Source organism: Corvus hawaiiensis, chromosome 6, assembly GCF_020740725.1.
Source record: "Corvus hawaiiensis isolate bCorHaw1 chromosome 6, bCorHaw1.pri.cur, whole genome shotgun sequence".
Lineage (NCBI taxonomy): Eukaryota > Metazoa > Chordata > Aves > Passeriformes > Corvidae > Corvus > Corvus hawaiiensis.
The window spans coordinates 48,171,612-48,191,767 of NC_063218.1; the positions used below are offsets into that span (position 1 = coordinate 48,171,612).

Sequence of the window (20,156 nt, forward strand, 5' to 3'; positions counted from 1 at the left end):
GCAAGTCTTGCCACAGCTCTGGGCTGCTGGGGCCACTGAGGTCTCTCTACCTTTTCTCCTCCCTTCTCCAGTCCCACTAAAGTTTGTGTAAGGGAGTGAATTTCCTTTCACATTGCATGAAAATCCCTCTGTAGAGGGATTTTATAAAGGCACGTCTCTGGATGCAGGAGCGTAGCACGCTGTAGCTCATCTTGCAGCTCCTCAAGCTTCGAGTCTTGCTTTCCATCTCCCTATCCTGTGATGGGTGAAATGAAGTTGAGAACTCTTGGTCCCACAGGCAGCTATGAGTCTGCTTCTTCCCCAAATATCCCCAGCCTGAGACCAGCCTGGGACAATGCTGGCTGGAGGTGAAGATACGTGGGATCAGCCTGATCCTGAAGCACTGGGTAATTATTTCTAGAATTGGGAAAGATGGTTGTGAAATAGCACTGTGGGCTGAGCATGTGGAGTTACTGAATGTGGTTGTGAACAATTAGAGCAAATGGGAGACCATGGCCCCGTTTTAGTAAATGGAACCATTTGGAAATTAAATCTTTCCACCTTTTTGCTTCGAAAGGCAGTTTAACAGCTGACCCCCTGCTCACACTTGTGCTTGTCCAAATTGAAATGGCACATTTTGTCTGTGGTCCAACAAACCCCTGTAGCTGACCCAAACACAAGGACTTTGGCAAGGCTTAGTTTCTCATTTGCTTGTGTTTTTTTGCTTCATTTTGTTTTGTTTGTTTTTCACGAAAGACAAATATTTGTGCTGCTAGGTCAGTCAAAAAGTAATCGTCCTTTTTTCTCTGCTTGTCAGTGTGATTATTGAACCCCAGCGCATCACTTATTAAACCTCGCTCCCCTACCAGCCTGTTTGAGCATGACAGAGAGCTCAGAATCTGAAAATAAACTGGGTTTAGCTGTTTGCTGGAGGGTGCTGGTATTTTTGAATCTGTGGGGGCTTTATCTGCAGCCCTTACTGCTGAGCAGAGGCATGGTGTTCCCAGCATTGCAGCCCCCCCAGGATGCTCAGAGTGTTTGAGCCACGTCCCAGCACAGCAGCGGGTGACCTGGAAGCTGGAATTGCTCTGTGACAAAGCTGGATTGCTCTGTGGCAAAAGGAGCTGGGAAAGTTATTTCTCTGCTTTTGCAGAAAAATCCTTCTCCCCAAAACGGTCGCCCCCGGCTCTGTCCTCAGCCTGTTCGGAGGATGCAGGGACAGAATAGCGAGCCGGTGAGGTCATGGGGAGAGAGTTAGTCACATCCAACTGGGAAAGGGAGAGGGCTGCCAACCAGTGTTGCTCTCACAGTGTGGAAAGCTTGTGTGGTTCAGAAGGGGACCCCCCCTCCAGGCTCACTAGAGCACCCTGGCCAAGCTGGGGGTGTTGGTGCAGCACTGCCTCTGCAGCAGCTTCCCAAGGAACTGGAGGAGGGGGTGAAAGATTTTAATTGAAATCTAAGTTGTTCTGGCATAAATGTGGACTTTGATTCTTGTAACTGGGGTGATATGGGCGAGAGGGGGTTAAGAGCCTTTCTGAATTGGAGACTATCTGGGGCTGTCGCACAAGGGAGGGAGATCATGGCAGAGTTTAATGAATGACTTCATTTATATATTAAAAAAAAAAAAAAAAAAACAACAACATGGTGGCTTCCTGCCAGGTCCACAGACAAGGGTTTCTATGGGAACCTGAGGAAAAATAATAAATAGGAGTGTGGGATGAGTAGGGAAGGGAGGAGGGGAGCCCAGGCTGTGGTCTGGGTCTGCTTTGTTCCTCATGGAGACCAAGGTGGCCAGGGGCAATGAGGGGGTAAAAAGGGGAAGAGCTGAATTTGGTGCTTGCAAGAAGACCCCACCCAAACTAAGGCAGGCAATAACTACAGAGCAGTGGAGCATTCTCTTGGGCTAGTCCTGGGGTCTGCTTTGTTCCCTGCTCCTCTGTGGGCACAGCAGGGATGGGTGACCTTCCCTCTTTGGTCTCACAACCTGGCTTTGCTGCTTTGGGGCAGGTGGGAGTTTGGGAGGGCAGTGATTTGGGCTCATCCCCAGCTTCCTGACAGGGTGATGGTGGGACCACTGTGCAAAGGGATGCTACTGGGGTTAAGCTCAACAGTCCTGTGGGCACTGCAGAGTACAGTAGGCTCTGAGTGAATCTTCCCTGGAAAGGCTAACAAGGTTCACAGTGTAAAGAGAAAGGCTACATTTTTCATCAATTAATTCCAATGGGCTTTCCCCCCCCATTGCTGGGAGAGGGACATATCTGTCATGAACCTCAAAAGAAAAGAGCTTTATGATGAGACTCATGGTGAAGTGAGGCCCTCTCACATGGTTCACAGGCCAGACTGTGGGCAAAGCCAAGCAGGTTGGCAGAGTGGCACTCCTGGGGCCAGCTGAAACCTGCCCCTTGTTCACTCAAAATGGGCTGAAATAAGTCTCAGCTAAGGCATTTCTGTTTGGGTTTTTTCCCCATTTTCCTTTCCAATCTGAGTGATGTTGCACTGTATCTCCCATTGGGCAGGTTCATCCTAAGAGGACTGCAGTTCTCAGGGTGTGCCTGGTGGGGGGAAATGCAGGTTGGGCTGGATCCTGCTGCTGGTGGGAGATTGACTCCCCAGCTCCCATGTGTGTGCTTTCCTGAAAAACATTTCTGTAAATCGGCTTGAAAAGGCCTGGGGAAGCAGCCTTTGAGGTCTGTTTTGGACCTGGCTGAGCCAGGGGTGAGTGGAGTGAGGAGGCATCTGCCCCAGCATCAGCCCTGGGTACCGGCGAGTCAGACCTGCCCAGCTCCAGCTGCCATCACAGGCCCTTTGGGTGAGTGGTGGCCACCCCATGGTGTGCCCCCTTCTGCCTCAATCTCAGCTGGTGCCACCAGTGCCACAGGAGCTGATCCCACGTGGGGAGCGACTGGACTGGTGTTATCACCAGAGAAGGAATGCGGCATCCGCCTTATCGCTTCCTTGAGGATGCAAGAGGCTGTTCTGCTGACAGAGGCATGATTGTCCAGCAGTGGAGATGTCTGGGAGAAGCCAGGGCAGGTTTTTCGTCTCTGCAGGGGTGGAAGGAAGCCAGGCAGGGCAGAGCAGGACACAGGTGCTGCCCTCTGCCACTGTTTCCTTGGCTCCTGGTCAGGCAGGAGCAGCTCAACTGCCCGAGGAAACTCACCCCCAGGGTACAGATCCTGCCTTCCTTGGGCCAGAGCTTGAGAAGCGGGTGTTAGGTACCTTGCAGCACTGCAAGATCCTTTACAAACCCTTCAGAAATCTTGCAGCATTGCAGGACCATTTGCAAACCCTTCCTGGGTTACAAAGCCATTTTTGCAGGGAATGCTGCTTTCCAGTGGGCTTCAGCCCACAGGAAGGTGGCTGGTCTGGGAGGAAGGGGGTATGTACCACGTCTTCCTTCTAGAGACTTGCAGGCTCTCCTGCAGCCCTCTCCCAGTCCCTATGTCCCACCTTATCCTTGCCCATTGGTCAGTCCCACTGCGGAGCTGTGCGGATGGAGGTGAGGATGCCGCTTTGAGGATCACTGCTCATGGTGGGAGCACTCCTCTGAAGAAGGCTCCTGCTTGCTGGGGGGAGCCCAGACACCTCAGAGGATTGTTACCAGCTTTCACAGGACTGCCTGATGGCATTAAAGATGGGTTTTCCCTCTGGCTTGGCAGGCTGACAGCGCAGTGGAGCGTGGAAGATGAGGAGGAGGCGGCGAGAGAGCGGCGGCGGCGGGAGCGGGAGAAGCAGCTGCGGTCCCAGGCAGAAGAGGGCTTGAACGGCACCGTCTCCTGCTCGGAGAGCGCGGCTCTGGCACAGGAGAACCAGTAAGAAATACCCGTGGATAAGTCCTTCAGCAACACACTTTCAGCAAACTTGCAGCACTTGCACTTGCAGCAAACCCCTCCTGCAGCCACTGAGTGTGTGTCGCTGTTGTTTGGGGTGGTTTGGGGAAGATGGGGAAGTTCTCTAATAGGTTTGGGCTGGGGGATGTAGCGCACACTAGCAAATAATGTGCTTTCTTGTTTGGGCAGAAAACCCCAGAAGTCCTGCTTTGATCTTTCTCTTGGCTGGAGGCTGGGGGTTTTACTGCCCTGAGAGTTTACACTGGGACAGCTTGGGACAGGCTGGGCTCTGGCAGAGAGTCCCCACTGCCAGTGGGTTCAGTGCCTGGTTAAATTTCAACTTGGGAGTCATCCTACACCGAAAGTAATGGAGTTTCCTGATACATGCAAAGACAGACGTGCCTGAGGATGTGATGCAAAACCCCAGGCAGATCACGGTGCAAGCAATCACCTATCCTGGCTGGGCCTCCCACTTCTCCCTCAGAGGATGCTGCCCTGGCACTGGGAAGCATGAAGCAGCCCCTGAGCTGGTGCAGTTCACAGCTTCAGGGGTTAAAATTGTGCTTTAATGGGGCAGGTCCTAAATGGAAATAGCTCAGGAGGCATTTATGGAGATGCTGAGCTATGTGCTGTCAAAGAGGAAACATCTGGAGAAGGGATAGGATGACATCCCCAGGATCCCACGCCACATCCTATTGCAGCCTTCCCATGTCCATGGTTCAGCAGCCCAGATGCTGTGCAGCACTGGGGCTAGCACAAAAACTAGTCTGCACTCCGAATTGCCAAATCCTTGTCTCAAAGACCTCAGTCTTACCACTATTTATGTGTTCAACTTATTTTTGAATCTATTGAGCACTATAGAAAAGTGGTGGCAGGATTTGGGGTTATTGTTAGAGAGAAGCAATATCTTCATTTTACTGGAAAAATAGAAAAAGTTATTTATGAAAACCTATTCTTTTTCCATTAAAAGATCTTTTTTTTTTCGAGATACAGCCAAAATTATTCAGGACTTTTTTTTTATTATAAAAGCATTGCAAAACACGTTCACAATCTTTTGTGGAAATACACACGGTGATATTCCACAGACAAAACCTCTGCAATCTGCTCTAAAAGCAAACAGAAGGTCTGGAAAGTAATAATGGCCATTAGCTTTTCCAAACCCCCCTTCACGTGGGGGCTAGGAAATAATTTGAAAAGGTCTTTAAAACAGCAGATGAGATCTCTGGTCTCTGCTTTGCTGGGAGGTGCAGTGAGCAGCCGCAGGCCCAGAGCAGTGTGCAGCAGCCCCAGTAACCCAGCTTGCAGGCTTCAGTCCTGCTGGCATGAGCGCAGCCACCCTGCTGACCCCACAGGACTATCAGCCTTGCCTAAATTTGAGTACTTATGACAAGAACAACTCCTAAAATTAAGGGTTTTGGTCCCTGCTCCATGCTGCCTAAGCTTGCTGGGCCAGGCTCAATCAGAAGGATGTTTCTTCCTCTCTGGCCATTCCCTGGTTTAGTTTAGAGCTGCTGACAGCCACCTGGGCTTGCTCATGCAGCCAGGGTCAGCCCTGGCTATTAATCTCCTGAAAAGCTTCATTCTCTCTTGTGTAAATACTGCCTCCTCCTTCCCCTGGCTCTTCTCCTGCTGGGACTGATCCTATCCATGTCACTCCCCTTAGTTCAAACCCACCCTTGCATTTCCTTGGTCCAAAGGGACAGAGTGAACCTCCTGTTATCCCTTGCCCCCACTAAAGAAAACCAGAAATAGTCTGGAGAACAGAGGGTTTGCAGGAAAGACAGGAGTGTGCTTGGAGCCAGAGGGATGGACAACATCAGCTGACGTGCTGATGATGAGGCTGTGCTGGCTTCATGCTTCTCCTGGGGTTGTGTTTGCAGAGGGACACAGGGAAGCAACCAGTTTTCCAACAGCATTCAGCTAGTCTCCCTTGCTCCCTGGGAGCTTTCCTGTTAGCCTGAGCACACATTTGTGACCAGAGCCACAGATACTGAAATGATTTTGCCTTGGCTGTCTTCAACAGTGCAGCTCACCCAAAGAAGAATAAATGGAATAACTGGAAGGAGAGAAGGACTGTGGCTCTTTCAGGCCAGGTTTAGGCCTTTTTGCATGCCTCTCATGCCAATTTTCCTTCTTGCTGTGTTTCAGCTATGACTTCAAGCCATCTGGGACTTCGGAGCTGGAGGAAGATGAGGGGTTCAGTGACTGGTCCCAGAAGCTCGAGCAGCGCAAGCAGAGGTGGGTAGGACACAGATGAACCAAGGGGAGGGGTACCCACATCCCCAGCAAAGGAACTGTCCCTGAGGAGGGGTGACCAAACCGGGTCAAGTCTAGCACGTGTAAGAGTGAGGCCAGAGGCCGGAACATCAGCAGGGCAGAGCAGGCCCTGCACCCGTGGGACAGATGCTCTCCGCCTGCCATTTGGGCTAGCAGGGAGGAATGGCCCAGGGATGGCCCCAAGCTTTGGGGATGTTTGGATTGAGCTTTGTGCTCCAAGCAATGGCAGCCTGCCAGGATGCCTGGGTTTGGAGGAGTGACAACAGCAGATTTAAGCCACCTGAGCTGCTGCAGGGGCTGAAATGGTCTCTAACATAATCCAGGCCAGCCTAAAAAGCTGTTCTAAGTTATTGCTGCTTCCTGGCTCATGTCAGCATAGTGGGTGTTATGGCCCCAGCCCACCTTGTGCCTGACTCCTCTTTGAGCAGGGAAAAACAGGCAGCAAAGAGCCCTGAGAGGTGCTTGTGTGCCAGCTGTTTAGTCCCCATCTCCCGTCACTCCTCCCTTGCTGAACGAAACCAAACTCCTGCCTTAACCACTTCCCTTGGACACCATCTACCTGCACATGAACTCTGTGACTCAGCTGTCTTGGCAGCTTGATTTTGGAGGGAATTTTTGCTGTAGCCTTTTCTTTACCCTGAAGAATTCTTTGCACAGAGAGGTGGTGGATGTCCCTTCCCTGGAAACATTCAAGGTCAAGTTGGACAGGGCTCTGAGAAACCTGATCTAATGGAAAAAGTCCCTGCTTATTTCAGAGGGATTGGACTAGATGACCTTTAAAGGTCCTTTCCAACCCTAACTATTCTATGACTGAAAAAAATGCTTAAGATTAATATTTACTGCTAAATAAATAAAAAGAGCTCAAAGTTTTGTTACTTTTCTCCAAACATTGTGGCTAAACCACACTGCAAGCTGTACCTTTGCAGCCCTGACCCCATAAGCACTGCCTAAGTATCTCCAAGGTCCAGCATAACATGATTATAACATCTGTGGGAGCAATTAGAAATCATCTGCTTTTCAGTTTGCTGCCTCTTATTCCAGCCCCCTTTACAAAGAGCTTTTCTGGAAAGAAAGGCTACTGCTATTCCCTCCTTGGCCTTCAAAAGAGAATTAGTTAGAATTAACGTTATCCTCTCCAGGTATTTCTCCCTGGGTTTTTGTGTGATGCTTGTCTTTATCCTGTAGCTGGAGGGGAAGGTGCTGAACAGGGGAGGTGTTCGTGGCAGGTGAAGCCCATCAGTGAGAGGTGGTGCTTTAAAAGCAGGAGCTGTAGCTGAAAGGCTACTTGGCTAGAGACTGGTTGGGAGAGGGAGCTGAAGGGGCTTAGACTGTGGGCTTGCTTCCTAGCAGGAAGTTGTGCCCTATAAAGTCCTTTCAGCAGCTTTGCTCTTAGGGACCTGTCTCATCCAGAGGACGAGCTTGGAGTGTGGTGTGAGCACAGGTGGGTTGTGTGTCTGCCTGCAGTGCCCTGTGCTGTGGTCAGGATTTCCCAACTCCACTCTCTCCTTAACTGAAGATGGAGCAAAGCCTGGGGTTTAAGTGGTGGCTGTGAAAGGGTGAATGGAGACAGCTGCTCTCTGTTGGATGGACCTAAACCAGATCCTGCATCCCCTGAGGGCCTTGGTGCTAAGGCACGTTTTCTTTGTGGTTCTGGCTCTCCTCTTTGAGGTGGGAGATCAGCGCTGTCAGCTGTGTGCAAGAAGGTGAAGCTGTGCCAGCCTAGCTCTGTCCCGTACAAAATTGCTGTGCTGCGAAAGGTGTCCTATAGGCTGCAATGTGTTTGCTGGCCTTAATTTTTAATATGAGCTTGCACTTGAGCTGGAGGTACTGCTGGCATCCTGGTGGAGAGCTGCTGGCCTTCTGGGCCTTCAGAGCCTGTTTGCTCTTGTGAGAGGATGATGAGAAACAAGTCAAGTGAGCCAGCATATACATCATGTTTTTCCCCGTGTGGCCAATATGGAGGGCTGGATGGAGGCTGACCTGTGAGCTGCCTTCCCAGCAGCAGAGAGGTGGGTGGAAAGGTCTTGTTGGAACTTGTTTTTGTGCTTTGGTGCTGGCTGCTGAGGGAGAAGCAATGAGTCAGGCAGCCTTGCCCTTTGGCAGCTGCCTGCTAGCCAGCTCTCTAGCCCTGCTCTCTCAAGCCAGGCAATTTTCTAAGAACTGGGTGGGAGGAGAAAGCTGTCTTTTGGCTGGGGAAAGTAAGATGGCAGTAGCAGCTTGGTGTGTGGCTGTGAGCCAGTGAGAGTTCTTGGGTTCTGTCTTCCCAGTGCCCAAAGGCATGGGCTGCTCTGCTTTTGTAAAGCTGATTGCATAAGCATACTCCTGGGTCTCCTCTTGCAGCCTCGGAGACCTGGAGCAATTCTCTTGCAACAAACCCATTGTGGTTTTTTAAACCCTTAAGCCAAGGGGTGACCCCATCTGCTTTGGAGCTCCTTTGTTTTGCTGGCCTATGAGATAAGTGATGTGAGTAGAAGTGTAATTTTTTCCAGTGGGCAAAACTAAGGCTTGGGATCTGGTGTCAATACAGGGTTGCTTGTGAAGCACTGTGCTTCGTGCATGAAAAGATTCCAGGGGAGTGGCTCTGCAGCCTTGCCCTAGAGTTTCGTTTCAGCTTGAGAAGCATGTTCATGTGTTGTTGGTTGGATCCTCCTCCAGCAAGAGACTCTGTTAACAAAGAGGATGAGTTTAGGCAGAGAAGGGCTGTGTTTGGTTCCCCACGTTGAATTGATGCTGGGAACTGTGGGGGCAGCATCAGATTTGTGCTTGTGCACAGGACTGCAGGATGTGCTGGTTCACCTGGGACTTTAGCTGTGACCAGGCAGGGAATTGAGCCAGCATCACACCATGGTAGCAGTGCCCTCTCTGCCAGGGGTTTGAGCAGAGGGCTCTTCTCTGCTTTCCTGTGGGTCTTGCCCATCACGATGCTGGTAATGTGCAGATACCTTCAGCTCTGCCACAGCTCTTAGTTGAGCTGGGTCTTGGACATTTGAAGTGGGGGAGTGAGGTGTGACTGCTGTTACAACTGGGTGCCTAGAACTGGCTATGAGCCCTGGTGTGGAATACCCAGCAAGCTGTAGGCTCAGGGAGTGATAAAATTGGATTTCTAGAGGTCTGAGGTACCTCATGGTGTCTGTAGGCTCATAACTGTATTTTTCTTCTTTGATCTCTCCCCCCACCTCTAGGTCTCCAAGACAGTCATACGGAGAAGAGGACAGTGGTGTGAGGGAAGCTGAAGTCAAACTGGAGCAGATCCAGCTGGATCAAGAAAGCCCGGAGGAGAACATGGTTATCAGAGAGGAGGAGAGGCTGTGCCAGAAGGAAGAAGAGGCCCAAGAGCAGGAGGAGGGGGAACAAGCTGAGCAAGAGGTGGGATCAGGAAGAGCTGACCTGCTTTCCAGAGGATGGGTGGGAGAGCTGATGCTGGAGGCTGCTCTCCCATGTCTTAGCTTACCATTGCTGCTGGAAGTTGAGCCTACATAGACATTAGATGTGCTTTCATGGTGTAACCTGGGGCTGGTGCCACCCTTGCCTGTGTGCTGTGCCTTCTCGTGGTCACTGCAGGCAGCCTCTGCCCATCTGTGAGGGTGGTGTGTTTGCTTCCAGAGTTTGTGGTGGCTTCACCATGTCCCTGCCATATTGAGGAGGAAAGTGTTAATTCTCTGTGGCTTGGTGGGCACTGAGTAGCTTTACAGGAGAACTCAAATCTGAATTATACTGCTTGTTTTTCTCTCCCCAGCCTTTATCACACCTTTGGAGCACCTTGTCTTGATAGATCTCTGAGCCTTGCATTGCTCCCAGCTGAGGTTTTTTTCTGTTCTGATAATTCCTGGTTAAGGGAGGAGAGAGAGAGAGAGAGAGACAAAGCTGGAATTCAAATGGTGTGCAAGTTAGGGGGCTAAGCTTCAAATATCATTTGTTGTAAATGGATTTTGACTGTCTGGGCCTGGTAAGATTTTTGCATTTGAACTGCGTGTTACTCTTTCCAACCCTTTATTCTAAAGACAGCTTCTCTCTCTCTCCTTTTGGCCTCTAAATGAGAAATCAATGTTTTCCTACCTCAGTTGTGGTAAGAGATCTTTGTAACTGATGCAAGGACCCCTTTTCATACCATTTGGGAATCTTGAACCGTCAGAATTTCTGATTTCTGCCCTCCCTTCCAAATGACCTATGAGCTTCTTCCTGAATGTTTCCAAATTAGATAATGTTAAACTCAAAGTTTCTGTGCTTTTGTGTTTATTTAGTGTAAAGCAGGAAGCCTGGGAGACGGGAAAAATCACTGTTGTTGCATAATAAGCAATTTGACCAACTCACTTCCTGGCTTGTTCCTTTTCTGGACTCAGGAAAAGAAGAGAAGGAGAAATGATGGGGAGAAAGAAGAAGAAACACCAGAGAAACGCCAGAAGGCCCCAAGTGTTGCCAGCCTGGAAGAGGAGGAGCTGTGCTCTGACCACACTGCAGTGTGCTCCACAAAGGTTTGTGTTCCTGGGGCCCCTCTGGATGCATGGCAACTGTCACAACACCCTACTAATGATGAGGAAAGATTATCCAGGGCTTACAGCAATGTGGGGTGTCAATCCCATTATCCCTTCTGCTACAAGCTGAGACAAACCGCTTGAGCCACTTGCCTTGTCTTTCATGGCTGTCAACCCCCTCTCCTCCTACTTTGCTTTCTTGAGCTGTTGGAAGCTGTAGCAGTCCCTCTAAAATTCCAAAGTTCAGTGATGACTCCAGGGAGTATTGTAATACTGAGATACCTGTGCTTTCAAATTGTGAATTTTGTTAAAGACTACACAAGAACCTAATGAAATTTCCCTTCCAAAGGGAAAAAACCCCAATCACTGAAACAGTGGCATTTCCCTATCTTACTGAGAACAAAATGAATGACTTAAGTTGTTTAAACAAACGGGGATTCCTGATCTCTGAAGCATTGTGTCCTTCTCAATCACGTCTGTCTGCATTGATGCTCTTGTGAAACTTCCATTACTAATGCCACCTGAACTGCACCTTGTGACTTGTCTTGCATTTACTACAAATCCTCAGTTCTGCACGTGTGCTCTTGAATACAGTAGATATGGATAAGTGATTCTGTACTGAATGGGTGTTTTTTTTGTCTTTTTAAGCCCTAAGCTTTTTGATTGTAGCAGTGAGGGAAATGGTGAGGAGTCTGTGTAGCCTGTTAATCTGCTGTTAGTGCTATCTTTCCTTTTTTTTGCATTTAGTTTTGTGCTATTTGCTGCTTACTCAGTATTTCCTGACAGGGGATGATTGTATGAGTACTTCCTTTTGCATTGGTAAATAGATGGCAAGAGGAAGGTTTCATCATCTACAGCCATCAGATTTTCACTCTTAATGGAGAATCCTTTTTATAGTCAAATTAAAAGAGAGGAGACAGGGTGGGTTCGGATGCAGGCTCTGTGCTATTGCCAGGCTTGAAAAGTGTGGTGGGGGTAGCCAGAGCATATTCCTGAAGTGGGACTGGTGGGAAAATGCAGAAAATGCTTTCAGCAACTTTTATGTGCTGAAACTTCTGTCTTTACAACCCCAAAACACACATAGCTTCTTGACTTCAGCTTAACTGCTGCTGCTAGGATTAGCCCAGGGAAAGGTTTAGAAATAGTCTTTTTGTTTCATAACAGTGATGTCAGAGCTCACCTGCACACTAAACTGGATGTAAAGCTGTTTGGGAAAAATCTGGGCTTGGAATCTTTCCAAAGGGAGGATGATATTTACACCCCAGCTAGCCAGGCTCTGTGAACACTGAGAACTAAACACACTGGCCACCAAGAAGGTGTTTTGGCACAGGAAGCTCAGCAGAAACCCTGCTTGTAGTGGAAAGACAAAAGTGTCTGCAGTTGGTGGTGTGTTCCCCTGCCAGATGTGGTTGGTGGAGGCCGGGTACACATTTGGGGCAGGCTGATGTTGGGTTGTAGGGTGATGGGCTGTTTGGGGCTCAGAGGGCCAGTGTGGCCTCAGGGCTGAAATAGGGGTGTATGGAGGCAAGGGGGAAGTCTTGTACCAGTCCTGTTTTGTGCTAGGCTGCTTGTGAGCCCTGAGTTTTGAGGCTGGCTGAGTGAGCAAAATTTCTTCTGACCTTCAGAAAGTGCTTGGGACCAGGGAAGTGCACAATTCTCACTGCAAGGAAGTGCCGGGGGGGGGGGGTGCTCCAAATAGCAGAGTGGAAGTTTGTTCCTACCTAGACTGTTATGCTGAGATACATTGCCACTTACAGCTTTTTCTAGTCCCAATTTAACCTGGTGCTCATTTATGACCTTTCAGAAGTGCTTCTGTGTGGTTTGCACCTGCACACCATCTCCCTGGCAGGGTTGGCAAGGCTTTTTCCTATTGACATGTACTTGTGGCTGAGAAGCTGAGGCAAAAATCTACCAGATTCCCCTTTCAGGTTGGTGCTGTGCCCTGTGAGGTACCAGCCTGCCCATCAATGAGCAAGGTGGTCAGCCCAGCCTCTGAAGTCATGGCTCAGAGGCAAGCAGCAGCTCCTGCAGCACCAAGCAAAGGAGTGAGCTGACAGCAGGCAGACAGCCTGCCCGGCAGACAGAGCTGGCTGATGGGCTGCTGCCATGCTGCTGTGGGGGGACCCTGCAGAGTGACTCTCCCCAGGTCATCTCTATTAGCCAGGGTTGCACTGTTTGGTTGTTCTCCAATGGGCCTCGTGCTCTTGGGCACAGCTGGCAAATGTGTCCTCTATGTGACACTGTCTTGTCTTCTGTTTAGCTAAAATTTAGCACTGGCATCCTGAAAGCTTCTTAAAGGATCATTTAGTGCTGTTTTTTATCTGCTAACTTGGTAGGTGATGTTTCCTGTGGAACAGGCAGCAGTTTTACAGGGGGAGAAGGCTCCTTTTTACTTGGTTGCTGCTCCTTGACTCTGTGGGAGCTGGTGTTAAGAAAGCCTCTCCTTTGGCTTCAAGGTGAATTTTCTCTCTGTATGCTTGTTTTCTGGGGCATGAAAGAGTTGCGAGGTTCAGCAACATTTCAGCATTCCTTTCCTACAGTGGTTGTGCAGTGTTTGCTTGCCTTCCTGTCTTGGCCAAAGAGTTATTGCACAGGAGCCTCTGGTGCAAAACTCTTTCCTGATGGCTTGACATGAAGAGCTGCCTTGCAGGTGGCTCCATGTGCTGATTTACCCTGTCTGTGTGCTTCTCTGGCGTGGATAAGTTGACCTAACTCATGCCTATGCTGCTCCCATGCTTGGCTTCTCTTCTGCAGATGTGGCCTCTAGTTTTCCCCCTCGTCTTTCTGTACTTGCCATTTCCCCTTTTGTGTCTGGTTAGGAAGCCAAGGGTCTGAGAGAGACCTTCTCCTTCAGCAGAGGGAGTAGAGAAAATGGTCTTGGTTGATGTTTCAGCTGTCAGTCAATTTACACGTTGTTGGTTTGCCCCTGAAATTGGTTGGGATTCTCTTCCCCTGCTTGGAAAGAAGGAGGAAAGGGAATGCTCACTGTCTCCCTGATCAGTAGGGGAACATGGGGGCCGAGTGAGGCATTTCTAACCAAAATATGGATGAGGGGTCAGGGCCAAGAAAGGGTCAGCTAAGGTGACCTGCATTCATCTGAGGTCCCTGGACAAAAGTTATATCTTTGTCTTCTTTCTCCTCCATTCAGATCACAGACAGAACCGAGTCGCTGAACCGCTCAATACAGAAAAGGTATTTCTAGGGTTGGCCTCAGGGTAAAGCAGGTCACTTGCTGCAGGTGGAGATTGTCAGCAGGTCCTGCTGTGGGGAGGGGCAGGAGTGGCAGGCTGCCTGTGGCCCTCAAAGTCCTCCCTTCTGCCTGAGGCACTGGGGGAACACCTTAATCCTCCTCTCTGTTCTGCAGTAACAGCATAAAGAAGAGTCAGCCTCCTCTCCCTGTGTCGAAGATTGATGACAGGCTGGAGCAGTACACACAGGCTATTGAGGTGAGTTGCTGTGTTGTCTCTGCCCCCACCCTCCCAAGAGCCCTCTTTGCCGATGTTGCTCTCCCAGCATGCCTCTTAGCCTTACCATCTGGGAGATGACAGCTAAATTGTCTTCCCTTGGGTGGGAGCACTCCTTGCTCCTGTCTGTAGCTCCCTCCACAGCATAAAGTAGGTTTCTTTAGGAAGCTGTCCCATGCTTGTTTTTTCATGTTCTCTGCTTAAAGAGTGAGGGTATCTGACAGGAACTAGTAGGACTCTACAAGTCTCCTTTTACAACCCCTTATCTCCAAGGACCTTCCAATTACAGGGGTTAAAAATTAACAAGAGACACACTCTGATGGTGAACTGTCTCCATTTATTTTCCAGACCTCCACAAAGGCTCCAAAACCTGTCCGGCAGCCCTCTCTTGACCTTCCCACCACGAGCATGATGGTGGCCAGCACAAAAAGCCTCTGGGAGACTGGGGAGGTCACAGCTCAATCTGTCATGAAGCCCTCGCCCTGTAAGGTATGGCCCCTTGGAGGACTTGCCTTGCTTGTGCTGGAGGCAGGGGCACAATGTGCATTGTCCTTGTTTATCCTGTTGGTACATCTTGTTTGTTGGGCCTACAAGCTCCAAAGGTGTCTGTACTAGAGATCTTCCAACATGTTGTAAGTTTTTGTACATTGGAGATTCAGTTTTTTTTTGGTAGGGTCCCCCATTGTTCCTTGGTGGTACATTTAGGAAAACCTCTGTGATGCTGGTTGAGGCTCTGATTTGAAATGGGAATAAAATCAGCTGGTGGGGAGAATGCATGTGTCTCCTGCAGGGGCTTGGGCTGAGCTCCAGTTGTCAAGCATGAAGTTGCATCTAGTACCAAAGTGAAAAATCTTGTAAACTTGGAAAATGCAGAGAGTGTTATATATTGCTCTCAGTGATTTCACTTTCTGGTTGTTGTGGGCGAAGCTGGTTCTGTAACAAGTTGGTTGCAAATCTGTGTTTATGAGAGCAGAATTCTTTACAGTAGAGAAGCCTTGATGTTTACATGTCCTAAATAGTTAATGAACTTAAGAAAATAAACATCTTGGAGCTAATTCAGACTCTTGTGGAAGAGTGATAAGAAAACATAGGACATACTGGGAACAGGAAGACATTTTCACAGTCATGGATTTTAGCTGCAGCTGTTATAGGTCAGATGATGTGATATTATAAATAAAAAAAAGGAGGTCAGATGTGTGGGTTGGAAATGGATGTGAACAAAGACACGTTCAGCAGCATTGGCAGTAAAGAGTAATGAGAGCATCATTTTCTCAGGATATCGTGGCCGGAGACATTGTGAGTAAAAGAAGCCTTTGGGAACAGAAGGGCAGTCCCAAGCCTGAGAGCAGTATCAAGGTGAGTTAGTGCCTGTGGCTGTGAGAGCACTTGCTCTGCTGAGAAAGAAAAGAGCTGGTGGCTGGGTTGGAAGTATTGAGAAGATGTTCTGCAGGGACAAGGGCTGCCTGTATCTATCAATGCAGTTGCATACTTCAGAGCTCTTCCTAACAGTGAACTGCTATTGGTTCAGCTCTAGTGAAAATGGGGGCAAAATTACTTTTATATCCAGTTATTCTGAAAGGTCTCTTGAGTAGCATGTTGTTCTCAGCCCATGAGCTGGGAGTCCCAGCCTTCTAGGCTCAAATCAAACTGCAAATTTGGGTAATTTTGCTCTTGTTATGCTTTTTAGCACTGAGAGTAAACAAAACATGCAAAACTAAGTGGAACTGAATCTAAGACAGTATCACTTGCAGATGGATCTGGGGTTTTGTGGGATGTTTGTAGAAATGTCTTCTAAAATGCAGCAAGCAGCTACTGCTTGACCTGTCTAGGCTGGGAGAGGAAGAGCAAAGTATCTTGTCAGTTCCTGTGTTGAAACTGCCAGTATCTGGTGAATCACGCAGTCTCTTACCATGGATAAAAACAACCCTGGCTTGGGGGTCTGGGCTCTTACATGAGCCCTCCCTCACAATGCCTGCATTGCATCTTCTTTCCTATTGCATAACCTGTTCTGCTTGTGTTACCTTGTGCTTGTAGAAAGTGGTGATGGGTCTGGGCAGAGAGTTTGTGTGAAGGGGGCAAGAAGGTAGTACAGAACAGGCTGTCTCCAAGCTCCCTGGGATTAAAGGCGACTGCATCGTGTGCTCCTCTGGCTTCAGTTATTTGATTTTTGACTGCCTATTTAACGGAGAAAAATGCTGACTTTGGCTCTTCCTTTCTCTCCTGTTCAGTCCACTCCTTCTGGCAAAAAGTATAAGTTTGTTGCAACAGGCCATGGCCAGTACAAGAAGGTGTTGATAGACGATGCTGCAGAGCAATAGTATGTCTGGAGAACTCATTAACCAGGTAGGTGGGATATGACTCTGCACCGTGTATCAAACTCCTGGGCTGTTCTGGCAGGATGCTGGGGTTGTTTCTGCCAGCAGCACTTTGGGTGAGTTGGAAGGTGCTGTATGGGAACAGCTGGAGCCTTGCTTCTGGGCCTGACTCTCTGGGCTGGAACAGAATGGGTACCCAGCAGGGGTTGTTTTGGTCTCTGCCTTTCTGATCCTGCTAGGAAGCAGGATACCTCTGTTAGTTTAGTCTGCAGGGCAAGTCCCTGAGCAGCTGCTGTTTGGGTGAAGATGTGTTTGCCTTAGCTAGCTCAAAGGAACAGTCTCTTCTTCTGTCTTTCCTTATGCTCTCTTAAATTGCAAGGAGTAGATAGCTGAAGGTCATTCTGGCTGAGCGTGGGGGCTGATGTACTTCTGAAATTCAAATGTTTCTGGGGTTTAATTCCCAGATTTACTGAATTAATCAGGGAGAAAATGTCTAATGACTTCGGTAACCTCTTGGAAGCAGTCTATAATAAGGTTGTAGCAGGAAGGATGTGAATATCTGCTGTACTGGGTAGACCAACAGAGCAGAAAGGACTGTTCTCTGATGTGCAGCAAGGGGAAGGCAGAGCTGGGTTGCTGTCTCTGTGCTCTCTTGGAATGGTCTTTGGATCTCATGCTCCTATTGTGTTTATGCTCATAGATATCCTGGTGTTATCTTGAGTGGATGACAGTAGAGGGTTGTGGCAATAAGGAGGAATGGTGTAGAGGGAGGAGATAACTGGTTGGATCCAACTGGGCAGCATCTGGCACAATGAGTGGAGAGGAAGTTGAGGGTGAAAACAAGCTCATTCTCTTTTTTTCCTACTATAAAAAAGAAGCTTTATTTCATTGCCAAGGTTAAAATAGCTCTGCCTGCTACAAAACACCTTTTGTTTCTGAATACTTCAGGGGCCTGTGTTCCTTCTTTCCCCTCCCTCCCCCCCACCCTTAAGGAGCTGGTTTCTCAGTGTTGCATATTGTTGTGTTTGTTTAGGCTTGTTTTTTTTCCTTTTGTAGTGCCCATTTAGAGAAGATGCCCTTTTGAATGCTGCTTGGAGATGGGCAGCAGTACAAGCCCAAGACTGCCCAAAGCTATGTTTTTAGCCCACAGAACTTGTATCCTCAACTTGCTTCTCTGCCTGTCACTTCAAGAAACCTATTATAAGGTTTCCCCTTTGATCAATCTCCTCTTTTTCCTGAAGTCTGTTTCAGTGCACCAGGTGGGAACCTACTGAGCTTCAGTTCTCTACAGCAAACAGGTTTTGTTAGGTTGTCAGCAGGTTTTGTTTGCCCTACCTGAGTTCCTCTAAGCAGCTCAGATGAAAGTGCCTTTGGCTCTGGTCTTTGTCCAGCATCCTTTCTTGAAAGGCAGGATGTCACAGGATGTCCTCTAGGATCCATCCAGCACTCCAGGCAGCCATAGCACAACACTGTTACCTTATGGGTTTGTTCACACGGAGGTATTGTTTTTTTTTTTTTTTACTGTAAATAGCAAAATGGCTGTGACAGCTGAGGGAGCTTGGCTTGTTTCTGTTCTTAGGTTCTTTGCTGTCTGTTTTGTATGCTGTGAGCTCCCTGCTCCCCAGCTCCTCCTCACATCTGAGTTACATGCATCCTTTTTCCCTGCTACTGGATCACTGTCATGGCCTTTTTGCTCCCAAACCCTTCTGGCTCACCTCTGTCACTTGCTTTACACCACCTTACCAGCTTTCTAGTTGCTTAAACACAGGTGTGGTTTTCTCTCCTCCCCTCACTTCCTGAGCTGCAGGACCTCACTGCAGGCCATGGAGCAAGGGTTTTTCTGTATCAGTTTGGGGTCTTAGCAACTGCTTGATGCTGTTTGGCATTGAAAAATAACCAAACTCTGTGCCCCGTAGCATTCCCCTTCTCTGTCTCAGCACAGCAGCTCAGGCTGGAACACACTGCAGTGACTTCCAGTGCACAGCCTTTGGTGGAAATCTGTTGCTTACAGGGATATGTCCTCCCCTTTGTGATACTCTGATGTCAGGGTCTGTCTCTGCAGGACTTGCCATGCTTGCTGTGCGCCTCTGCCCTTTGCTTATGGGGTAAAAGTGCTAAACCATGCACCCAGACCTGCTTTCCTCTGTCTCCTTCCTTCTGCTTATGGCAATTGCTCTCCCCAGTGGCATTTCTGCGTCTTTGATCCATGTGTAGTGGGGCTGGGGTGTGGATGCAGCCTCACTGGAAGCCTAGCAGATGCAAAAGCTAAGCCTTAGGTGAGAGTGCTGATTTGCTCTGGGTGGTTGTCCTTGCTGCAGGACAAAAGCTGTTTTAAAGCACAAGTGCTGCTTAAACCACCTTCTCTGGCCAGATTTCCCTTAGCCTTCCAAATGTCATCGACGTTGGCTGTTCTGCTTCATGCCAGTACTGTGGCTCTTGTGCATACAGGCCTTTGTGCAGAGGCATCCATCTGGCCATGCTGCAGCAAGGTGCCATTTATCACTCTGTGATAAAGGTTGCCTTTATCTGCATTACGTGTTTTACACTGCACTCTTTAAATTTTTATGTTTGTGCTGCTGCGTGGATCTTTCTCTGTAGCCTTGTCTTGCAGCAATGTTAAATTATCCTGCAGAGGCTTACCTAGGATCCACTTGTGGTTACTGGCACATTTCTAACCTCTTCTTATCTTTTTCTTTGAAAACTGGGCGTTTGAAGAAATCCCCACTCTAGATAATTGGGTTATTCTTCCTACTTGTTTTTTGCCCTTTGGGTAGGGAAAGGGTTACAAAATAGAGATAAGACTGGCAAAGTGAAAACTTAAGTGAAGGTTTGTTAACTGAACTGCTCTTATAGCATTACTGTGAAATAGGAAAACTTCAAAAAGGCAAAAGGGGCTCTTTGCTTTGTTTCTAAGTCTGCTTGCAGTTTGGCTTGAGGAAATATTGGTCAGTTCCATATCCTCTGCACATGAAAAAGGAATCTCTGTACACAGCTCTTTATACTCTATTTGGACTAAACACAGCAATCTTATATTAGCTGTATAGGAACACCCCAGCATCTGACCGAGTCCCTTGTGAAACAGAAATAACTGATCTCCCAGCTTTCATGCTCACAGGCCTGCTGGCCAGTGGAGTTGCAAAGGGTGACTGTAGTACTGGAAAGCACAGCTGTCCCTGTGGATGGGCAGAGTTGGGGATTTTCCTTTAAATAGCCTTTTTTCAGGACATCAGGGACAAGCAGGTATGCAACTGTCATGATGTTCACCCTGAAAATGAGACTACATATGGTTAGCAGAACCCCTCAGAAACCAGCACCTTGTTAAATACAGAGTTGGATACCCACATGGTAAAGCAGGGTCTTGTTGGTTATCATGGAAACATTAACCATCAGCTGTTGTGGAGAAAATGTGGTAAAATACGTAACAGAACTTGACTAGTGAAAAAAAACTATTCTTCTGTGCATTATTATATTTAGTAGACTGGCCTAGGAGGATGTCAAATGATGACTGTTTTGTTAGGCAGGAATTGCTTGGTGAGAGCAGGATGTCTTCTGCTGTCTCTTGTGTGTACCTTGGGGAAAGAATGAGTTTCCATTTTGTTCTCAGCAAATGGGTGTGGGTACACTTTGAGTAGAGAAGATAAAATGGATTATATGTATCCTTTTCAAGTTTGGTGTCTAAGACTCCCTGGAGATGTGGAGCAACCCAGATTCCTTCCTCTCATCTGCAATTGCTGCTGTTTCTGGGATCTATCTCTGTCTTAGATAAATGCAACAAAAAAAAATCAGATTCCATTATCCTCCTCTAAACTGGTCTTTCTT

The 20,156-nt window shown here is 48.4% G+C and overlaps 1 protein-coding gene across 2 annotated transcripts in view; it reads left to right on the forward strand.

Moving 5' to 3' along the window:
* Positions 1–20,156, forward strand: part of LSP1 (lymphocyte specific protein 1) — a 48,770-nt gene that overhangs the window by 21,266 nt on the left and 7,348 nt on the right. For both annotated transcript variants that reach the window (XM_048306361.1, XM_048306362.1), the window contains exons 2-10: positions 3,639–3,791; positions 5,958–6,047; positions 9,269–9,452; positions 10,427–10,558; positions 13,707–13,750; positions 13,923–14,004; positions 14,371–14,511; positions 15,298–15,378; positions 16,251–16,365. In XM_048306361.1, the coding sequence (XP_048162318.1) occupies positions 3,639–3,791; positions 5,958–6,047; positions 9,269–9,452; positions 10,427–10,558; positions 13,707–13,750; positions 13,923–14,004; positions 14,371–14,511; positions 15,298–15,378; positions 16,251–16,340 (997 nt within the window). In that variant the 3' untranslated portion in view covers positions 16,341–16,365. The remainder of the gene's footprint in view (positions 1–3,638; positions 3,792–5,957; positions 6,048–9,268; positions 9,453–10,426; positions 10,559–13,706; positions 13,751–13,922; positions 14,005–14,370; positions 14,512–15,297; positions 15,379–16,250; positions 16,366–20,156) is intronic.